Here is a 10,484-nt window from a genome sequence, read left to right on the forward strand (position 1 = left end):
TAGAATAAAAATGAATAGAGGACATACAGTACAGTAAATGTGATAAATGTATGTGATAAAAACAAGGAGTCCTGTAACTGATGAGCGTCAGACTCTAAATGTTCAATTCATGGAAAAAAAACCAAAAAGAAAACCTGCCAAGTTCTCAAAGTTTACCCAGAATTACTGCTGAGATAAAGAGTTGTCACGTCAAAAACGATATTAAGCTTTTTTAGTTTATTCCAATATTTGTGAAGTTAATTGATTAAAAAAAAATTAAAAAAACAAAACAAAAACAATTATACAATTTCAGCTTTTTCCATAGGGTGGGTAAAAACACTTTCTGCCCTCTGTCTGGCAGAGGATGTTTCACTGATATTTAAATAATGCTTAAACTCACATCTCAAGTGTCTTAATGTTATATATATATAGCCTGGCAGCTCGCTGCTAACTAAAAAAACATAACCAATCACTAACAACATTGTCACTAAATCCCCATGGAGAAAGTTAATGCAATTGCACAAATCTCTTAGGCCTCACTCCAAAGAGTACACACACACACAGACTACATGCAGGACCAGACGAGGAGAGGGTATTTTAGTCAATCTTTTATTAATAAACAACTGACAATTCCCTTTTTACACATTTGGAAATACACCTCAAACACGTGTTTACAGGTATTATGTTACAATCATTATGAATTGCTAATGGTGGCTACTACATTTCTGATGGTATTACTGCAAATGGTGAACACGTTTATTGTGGTCACAGAACTGACTTAAAACAGAATATAGTTTTTGATTTCTGGGCAATTTGATGTTATTTATCTACACTGAAAAATATACACAGATTGCTCACATTCCCAGGGCCAGCCCAAGACTAATTGTATTTTTCAATGCACCACTATTCATGCCTCCTGTTTCCAAATAAGGGAAAACAAGTCATAATTATCAAACTTCAAATATTTTTTATAAGCATTTTATATGATTAGTACTTCAAATCATTACAACAACAATAAAAAGGTTAATTATGTATGATGTAATAAAATGTCTTCGACATCATTTGGCACCACCATCTTCATAGCAATAACATTTGAACTAATGGTTTAAAACCTAAAATAATGTCATAGGATATTAATAAAGTCTGACACCCTTGCAAGAATGTTTTTATAAAAAGATTTCACAGAGATTTTAACAGACCGCAGACAGAGTGTTAGATAGATATAAGAGCCAATTCATACAAACAGTCTTAAGTGCAGCTTAGAAAATGATTCCCTTTTAAATGGTACGTTTCAGCTCGGGTTGGCTCTGATGTAATGCTGCGTGAATGATCAAAGGCAGAGTCAATTCAAAGTTAATGTTTTAAAACTCTGGTTTGCAAGGTATTCGCTCATACTATGTACAAGCAAGATTGTCACCTGTCAGTGAGCAGAAAAAAACATTACTTCAATGTCAACCTGTCATTATCCTGTTGGACACAGTTTTAACAAGTTTATGGTTTGTGGTGTATCAGTCTGTAACAGATTTCTCAAATCAAGTCACAATTTATCATGATTACAACTATTGCACTCCATAGGAAAACTCCTGAAAAAGGCAGCACTGCATAGCACATAACTCAATCAATAGCAGCTGCATTTAAGATGCTTACAAATGAAGTTTCTTCATGCCGATTTTAAAGCACATGGTTCCTATTCATAAATTCAAAACCACATCTGTTTTTTTTGGCAACTTTTAAGAGGCTTTAAGGCTAACAGGGCTCATGAGATCCAGATCCAAGTATGAAATTACAAACAAATTATTAAGTCAGTCATAGGTGCATTTGTCCACTGCTACTAAAGTTCAAATAAGCCAATATCGGAGGGGAATGTGATAGCTGACTTGTGTGATCCTTATGCTGTGTTATCACAGATAGATTTGTTGTTTTGAATTTAAAGTTATGATAGTACTCTGTGAAAGCTGTTTCAATAAGTTTTATTTAGTTAACCTTTTTGTCAAAATTTGGCAAAATAGTATATGGCTCACCTATGAAACTGCTGTAAAGAAAAAGCAAAGGACATTGGTGTTAAAATGAGACTTGACTGAAGTTGGAAACAACTGGCAGGATGCTCTGTGCACTATGTAGTTCATCATACAGGACACACACAAATCTGTTCATGGATCTTCAGCAATTAAAAGCGGAAACACATGGAATCAGCTGGAAATGTTCTCATGTAATCAACTCAAGACAACCAACTGAGTCAGCATATTCTGCCCCGATTAAAGCTCCGTCATTGGAAAATGTGGACTGCTATGTTTCCTTCTTATCACAGAGATACATTTTTACAATCAAATCATTCTTATCATTGAAAGACAAGAGATCCTGTAGGCCAAGTTTTGGTAATTAATTCTACACTGTGTGTTGGAGAATGATATTTGGCCATTAAGTACAATCAGTAGCTGATTATTTTTTATAAAGACTGGGAGGAGGAAGAAATGGTTAACCTAGCACAGGCTTATTGTGCTGCACTACCCAGGTGCTGTCTACAGACTTGTATTTGTAGTACAGACATAAGAACCAGGTACCAATATCCTCACCTCATGCTTGGCAAAACCCCAAATAAGTGTACTTCCCAAAATGTTGGCACTATTCCTTTTAATTCAAAGGAAACAGGCTTTCACACATCTTTCATTTCTGCATATCTGCCAGTGTGATTGTGATTTACAGTCAAAGAAAGAAATTCATATTCTGCCTGGATGAAAACAATAATCAATGCCATAAAATTTAAATCAAGCATTTCTGATGCTTCGGCAAGTTATCCTCCATGCAAACATTGCGAGTTCTGTTACAAACAATGATCATTTCTTTCCTTGGAAACTGACAAAGTATTGAATTTACACATGAACTGCAAAGATGAATCCTTCAAAGTTGAGAACATTTGGGGGAGAAGCTTCCCTAAAAGAACTCAACGGCAATAATTTAAGTATTATATAAATTCATTTCTGTTGAATGTAAAGATAAATGTACAGATCCAAATGCAATTCCTCGGATCAACATGAGATGACAATACACCACGCAGGGACTGTTGCACCTTCATTGTTACATGAATGTATTTATGCAACAATTTTTGTCTGTGCTTTTTTTTTTTTAACAAGCGGATTTTTTTTTTCTGCCAGCAACTTTCAGGTGATTCTTGATCATTTGCTGTCGCTAAGTCCTGTTTAGAAAAAGCATTCACTTCTGTCAACGGAGTGACTCTATTGCACTCTGATGACTGGCTGCATGTTGAGCCATTAGCTGAAGCAGGTTGGGGGACACAGAGAGTAAGCAAAGGTCAGGTCAAAGGTCAGGTCATACGTAATGCATGGACAATCACCGGCATCATCAGCAACACGTCCTGCGAGACTCTGAAGCCTGACGTCCAAGTTTAAAACCTTTTCCTGAAGTTCCTCCTGATGCCTCAGCAAGGGGGATGCGCTTACCTGTGAGACACACATATTTATATAGTCTCCCAGCATTCAGCCGAGCCTTTTCTCTGCTAAGGTCTCCATCCACACATGTACTGTCATCACTTTTTCACATCAATTTCAAAATAACAGTTTGTCGAGATAGTACCAATGCTGTAAAGACAGCTATGCTAGGACAATTCAGCCTGAGATCATGTAAAGTGACACCACAACAAAATGCTAGTTGCCATTGCTGTTGTTACCTATGGTTTACACCGTGTTATTTAGCTTATTTTATTGCTGTATATTTTTTAACTTCTGCATGCCCTTTTGATGTTGATGGTTATGCATGGTGCCACTATTTATTATTGTTGTATGTACACTGTACTGCACTTGGTTTGCCATGGTCTCTGTTGCTTCCCTCATACTACATGCTATTCATTGTCTAGTTGCTGTATGATGTTCATGGTAGCAAACAAGTTTATAAACGAGTAATAAAGTTTATCCTATCCTATGAAATAGCCCTTTATGACTTGGACACTAAGAGCATTTGCTTAATGACATGGGTCTTTCAGTCTCAGGGGTCCCTCGGTAAACCAAGAGAAATGTTTCCAGTTTCCCACAACACTCGATCCAATCAGGACATAGAAGCAAGAATTCCACAATGAGGCATCATCCCTAAAGACTCCTTAAAATATAATGATTGATATAAAGCTCACACTAGTTGCAATATACCATATATTGTATAGTACGGAAATGAGACATTGCTACTGTGTATATCTTGTTTTTAGGGAAACAAACAAGTGATTATCTGCATCTTATCCTGAACCAGCTCATCCCTGTCAGTGGTACACAAACAGCAGAAAACACTTGAACATTCCGTTAATACATGTATGTACCATTACTGTTGCCTCCCTGTGTAAATGCTCCACAATGCTTAATTTGTTAAAATACTACAATACAAGTCTGAAGCTGTGTCGGTCAATGGGCACTAAATGCTCAAGAAACATACTCACTTATCTCTATAAACACCTCATTGATGTTAATGGCATTCTTGGCGCTGGTTTCTACAAAGATGGCATGAATGGAGTCAGCATAGTCCTTGGCATCCTTTTCTGGCACCTCCCTGCAAATACAAAAAGTAGGTCAAAATTGTTATGTTATAATAATATGTAAACAGATTCTCCACTTCCACACAGGACCTGATAATCAGTTCTTCTTACTGCTAATAGATGGAAGAAGCTCATAGGTGGTATGTATAAACAACTAAAAATGTTTATGTATTTGAGCAATCAAGCAGCAACAATAAATCTTAAAACTACTCCTTAAACTGTGAACTATGAAAGCTTATTTAGTGCAGATCGACAGATTAGACCAACTGTTTAGAGTCTGTTCTGGAGTGATTTATCTCAATCTCAGGTTCACCTGGCATCTGAAAGGTCACACTTGTTACCAGCGATGGCAACCACTATGTTAGGAGGACCATGTTGACGCAGCTCCTTCACCCAGTTCTTCAGTGTTTGGAAGGACTCCTGGTGATAAAAGTAAACAACATGTTTCACTGAGAGACGCAATTAGCAGACAGTAGCCCTCGCGGTGAGAGTCAGGTGGTAAGATCAATACCACTCTTGTATCTTGTATGTTGCATACTTTGCTGACTCACAGCGGCCTAGTGTAGCTTTGCATAAAGACAGAAACAAGGGTAAACAGATATTGTGGTTCTGTGCAAAGGTAAGAAACCCATATAATTAATAGTAGTGTTTATTAAATTGACACCAAAACAGAAGGGCTGTTTACTATGTAGACATTAGAGTGGTATTAACCTTCTCTTAGAACAGCAACAGACGGATGCATTTTCCAACAAGTCAAATACATAAAAAAAAACAGAATGAAGCACAACAGACATATTACCTCTTTTGTGATGTCATAAACAATGATAGCTGCTGCAGAACCTCTGTAGTACATTGGTGCCAGAGCGCGAAACTATGGAAAGGCAGAGAAAATAAGCAGTGAAACACTCACAGAAAAAGGGATTCTGAGAAAAATTAATCGCTACATGAACTGGACCATATAATCTTCTGACATCATAATGTCTACATTCAAATTCAACAAACCATATGAAACAGGATATGAACAGAGAACAAAAAAGTTCTGTATGATTGCAGTTTCGCAATCCCCCCCCGAACTCAGCTCAAGAATTGGGCTTTTCAGACTAAAGATTAGTAATTACATAAGCCATAAGCACAGAAACTGCAGATTCAACTCAATTTCTGTTTCAATAACAGTGACTATAACAAACTTTAAAATGGTGTATAAAAAAGCAACAAAAAAAATTACACCCCAGCATTATTTTACAAAACCAGGGCCTGGTGTTTTGAGCCTATAAGCCAGGCAGTTTTAAATAAAACTGCTCGACTTGTCTTTCCACCAGGACCTCACACATGTGGGAGCCATCAAGAGAAAGATGAGCAGAATGTGTCAAAAGCTGTTAGCGTTCTAATATTTATGGAAGCATATACATTTGATCTCAGCCCAACACATCACAAATCTCTGCATAGTCAAAGCAGCATGTGCAATTTCCAAATCCATAGCTGCCTGGAAGGCTGGGGGTTATTTTTTGCCAGGTTTTGGTATTTTTCCAGTAAAATACTTTCCAGTGCTTCACCAATCAGCCTGCTGTCATAATATTTTAAAACACACTGGGCTCTCTTTTTACCTCATGGGAGGGAACGAAAAGGTTAAACCCAACATCATCTTCAGTTAAAGTGGCTGAGCAACCCAAATGTCCAGGCCACTGTGTCAACAGCATTTAAGACAACTTCAACAAAGCAAGGGGCAAGAAATTAAATTAAAACATCTTTCCAAATCCTTTTAAATCATTTAGCTTCAGTGACAGAAAGTCACCAAGTAAATATAATCGATTGTCATATTAGCAGTTCTGACTTATAATTTACCATTCCTGATAGTTCACTTCTTATCTAACAGCTGCAGTTATGTGTTACTTTGCTAAAATAATTTACAGATTAAGCATTTGATTTGTGATATAAATAATCTACTGCAACCAGGTACAGTAAAATGCTTAGAATGTTTAAGCATCAGTTTAAATACACAATAACATATTGTACAATGTTTAATTGTACAAGTTCTCAAAGTAGCCCTTCTTTTCATATATTGGCATTCACATACTACAAACTATGCTTTCAAAAGAGAACCCTTATAATGGAGGAGTAATAAATGTGGTATAACTACTTTTAAATAAACGATCTAGCCATTCATTTTAATTGTATTCTATTCAATGATTTGATGAAAACTCAGTCATTTGTTTAAATTACGGTTCCGGTTCATAATTTTAGTTTTCACTCTAAAAATAAGAAAATACATGCTGTTAAATTGTAGCCTACAAGTTATAGTGCATTTGACAGACTGTTGAATTGTACCACAAACTACAACCTCCAAAATGACTAGCAAGTAGAATCAACTGTAGTCCAAATTCTGAATCGTATTAAAGGAGAATTTTCCATCAACATCTTAGCTGTGAGCACACTTTGACGCCTTTGTGTAATTTAGACTGGACCAGAGCTTTAAACAGGCTAATGAAATCATGTAACATGTATAATAACTAACAAAATTTATGTCACAAGAGGCAACAAATGTTATCACTTGGAATGACCCTGCCTTCCTGCCAATTCTATTTTCCATTACAATTTGAATACGATGGAATAAACGATCCATCTTGGAGTGACAGTGTTACCTCAGGAAAGCACACATTCCACATAATTATAGTTGTTACTGGCCTTAAGTCCACTAACGGGTATCCAACTTAGAATATTTGGCAAAAGCCTCTGTATTGAGTGCTCTCTGTTTCATTGGCCAGTATTGGGCTGCACCACCACCAGTCCTGTGTGGTCTATCTGTGCATTAAACCAAAGAGCAATCACGCTGAGGCCAGACATCTGACCACACAGCAGCCCAGAAAACAGCCCCAGTGATGCCCTGCGAGTGCTGATTAATTGCAGAAACCACAAGCTGGGTGCATAATGAAAGGAACCCTCCTATTTCAGTGGGATGCAAGGTTCCCTTTGCTTGTTTTCAGTGAGAAGGCACGGCAAGGAGGGGTGGGCCTGGAATGGTCGTTGACAGCTGAGCTCAAATATACTCCTAACTGTAAGCTCTCATGTGGTCTTAAGATATGGACTGTGGAGTGTAGCAATCTCAGAGCTTTTCCTGCCCCGGTCTTTCCTTACATGTGAATTGGCCAGATCTGTACTCCCTTTACTCAACTCAACAGATTTCGATATGCCAAAGCTCATAAGAGGTAAGAAAACAAGCCATGAAAGGCTTTTAAATACCACAGCAGCTTTGTCAGAAAACACACACACAAACTCTGAGAAGTGTGAAACCTAACAAAGGTATGTTGCAACTGTTTCACTCACATATGTGAAAAACTGGGAAGAATGGAGGGCTATTTGCATAAAATGTAAATTAACACAAAGAACAGGGCAAAAATTTATTTAAAAAAATAAATAAATAAATAAAGATTTACTTAGTGCATTGTGTCATGATGTGACTCTCGGGAGCACTGTACAACAGTGGACCAATGCAGCTTGAATTTATCCCTTGTTTTACCTAAAATGGGGCTACCATGATGCCCCCCCATGACATAAAGACGCCAGGGCGACAAAAGAATCCTATTGGGTAGGGTTGTGCATGAGAAAAGGGAAGGGCATTCACAAAAAAGGGAAGTGATGCAGAGTGCTAATACAAAGAAATGTGGGATGCTTTGAGTCAAACAAGAAAGTAGTTCCTTTCTCTACAACTGTGTGGGGCTTGGTTTAACTTTCATAGGATTTAACAATAAAACTGCATGAGACACCACAATATATCATGTTCCACATATTACTGTAAATATTATCTCTATGTGTGGTTTCGTTCTAGATGTTTTTTGTCTTACAAAGCTCTCCAATCAGGTCATCTGTAGACACTCTGAAGTCCAGATTACATAAGGAGGGGCGCCTGGACATGATACTCGCTGACAAACACTTTACAGGGGTGTGTGCAACATGTATCCACACAAAAGGAAAGCAATGGCACACTTTTATTTATGTCTAAAAAGCAGTACAACGAGAAAGCAGAAAGGATATGGAAAGGACAAAGATTTAAAGGGACAAATCATCAACTTGTTTTTCTACTTTATGAAAATATTAAAACATCCACTGGTTCAAAAAAAAGGAGAAGCCATCACAGAACACACCATTCGACCTAATCTAAATGATGTGTGGATGCCTGAGAGCTTGAGGAAGCATTCACTGAACTGACAGGTAAATGTTGCCCCCTATCAGAAAAAATGAAGCACTGCATTGTTCATGTACCCCCAGGCTGGTTCAGGGAGTGGTTCTTACACATGAATAGGCATTTTCACTTCCTTTACAACTAGTAGACAAGCTTATGAATAAGCCAAGTCAAGCTGGTTCATTAAAATATGAAATCCTGTCTGATGCTGTACCAAAAACAATCCTCTTCAGGTTGATTATCCACCAGCAAATCAAAAAAAAATCCCAATGGGGCTTACTAACCCTCTCTTGTCCTGCTGTGTCCCAGATCAGGAACTTGTGTAGTTCATTTTGGTATTGCACTGTCTTGGTCATGAAGGATGCCCTGGTGAAAAGAAGCGACTTTATTTAAGACATTTACAAAACTCTATACAAAACTATCAATTGAAGCTTTTGTTGTTTAACTGGTTCTCAATTGTTAAACAACAAAAATACAATTGATTTATATGCTCATGTGATAATATTCTTGAGATAAAAGTTAAAAGAAAATAATTTGTCAATGTTGGCACAATTTCAATTTGGCTCATACAAAGTCGAGGCTGTATGTGTTACATCAAAACATAGTTCCTTGTTTAAGTGTTTATTATCTTTCACCAATAAAAAATGCTCGATTAAAAATATGGTAATACTGAATTTTGAATACTTTCAATTTTGAAAGTGGATCAATTCAAATAACCTTTTTGTTTGTTTGTTTTACATTAAGTAAACTATTTTATAACTGAAAGCAAAGAAAACTGACAAAAAATAAACCTAACTTTTAATGAGGGTGACTGTATGAACTTACCCAATTGTTGGGTTAATGTTTGGGTCAAAGCTGTCCTCCACAAATCTCCAGACAATACTCGACTTTCCAACACCAGTATCCTGCAGAGATAAAATAAGGTTGACACTAAACACAGCAGCCCTGATTGTTCCAAATGACTTACATTTGTATCATCATATAAGCAGGTGAGGATGATGTAAACTTTGAGGATGTTACCTCAGGAAACAAAGGAACTAATGATAGTGACAATTACGGCTTGTGCTGTTTTATTATGTTTTTATGAGTAAACAACAGTACATGCATGGGTGTTGTGTCCTGTGAAAGATGAGTAAATAATAGCTGACGCAAAGACTGGTGATGTTATTACCTCAACCAATGAGGTTATATTTTAGCCGGCATTTGTCAGCCTGTTCATGAGCAACAGAAGCCAAAAAGTTTAGAACTGTTTTTGTTAAATTTGCTGGTGATGTAGGTTATGGCTTGGTCGAAGACTTGTGTGGTGATCCCGAGTGGAGTGTATTAATCAAATAACGAATGATCTGATGTATGTGTTGTCACTCTTTTGATCACAGGCATACACACTTACAGTATGACCCATGTAAACAAACCAGCCTGGTGAAGGAGCAGTGATGCTACAAGTATATAAATACGGACTGGAGGTAAACGTATTTAGATGAAAGACAAACGCCAACTTACCCCCAGAAGACACACTTTTAACTCTCGTAGTGCCATATCGATCTCCTCCTCTGTCAAAATGGGTTTGTTGTGATGATGACCATTGACTATTTTATTTACAGTTATTATCTTGAGTATTCTTCGGGTGGTCTATGCTATCTAGTAGTTGTACTTCATCGTGATCACATACTGCCACATACGAGCATCTGGTTTGGTCGTATTTGGCGCATTGTGATGTACAATTACTAAGCTAACAAGCTAACTAGCTAACAGCGAAGCTTCCAAATCGCCCCGACTCCATCTTGAACTAACTGT

The 10,484-nt window shown here is 37.2% G+C and overlaps 1 protein-coding gene across 1 annotated transcript; it reads right to left on the reverse strand.

The window, feature by feature from the left end:
- Nucleotides 1-574: 574 nt before the first annotated feature.
- rab22a (RAB22A, member RAS oncogene family) lies at nt 575-10,470 on the reverse strand. The gene is made up of 7 exons (XM_058630750.1): nt 10,191-10,470; nt 9,516-9,595; nt 8,975-9,056; nt 5,313-5,384; nt 4,827-4,933; nt 4,418-4,527; nt 575-3,437 (listed from the first exon to the last, which is right to left on the reverse strand). The coding sequence occupies exons 1-7, from the start codon at nt 10,224-10,226 to the stop codon at nt 3,340-3,342; spliced, it is 585 nt and encodes a 194-aa protein (XP_058486733.1). The 5' UTR covers nt 10,227-10,470; the 3' UTR covers nt 575-3,339.
- Nucleotides 10,471-10,484: the final 14 nt, after the last annotated feature.

Source organism: Solea solea, chromosome 6 (assembly GCF_958295425.1).
Source record: "Solea solea chromosome 6, fSolSol10.1, whole genome shotgun sequence".
Lineage (NCBI taxonomy): Eukaryota > Metazoa > Chordata > Actinopteri > Pleuronectiformes > Soleidae > Solea > Solea solea.

Bases quoted from the DNA above. Each gene is read 5' to 3' on its own strand.
- rab22a (XM_058630750.1), bottom strand. From the start codon at position 10,226: ATGGCACTACGAGAGTTAAAAGTGTGTCTTCTGGGG. The intron at 9,596-10,190 runs GTAAGTTGGCGT...TTATCTCTGCAG, and splicing joins TAAAAGTGTGTCTTCTGGGG to GATACTGGTGTTGGAAAGTC. The intron at 9,057-9,515 runs GTAAGTTCATAC...TCTTTTCACCAG, and splicing joins AACATTAACCCAACAATTGG to GGCATCCTTCATGACCAAGA.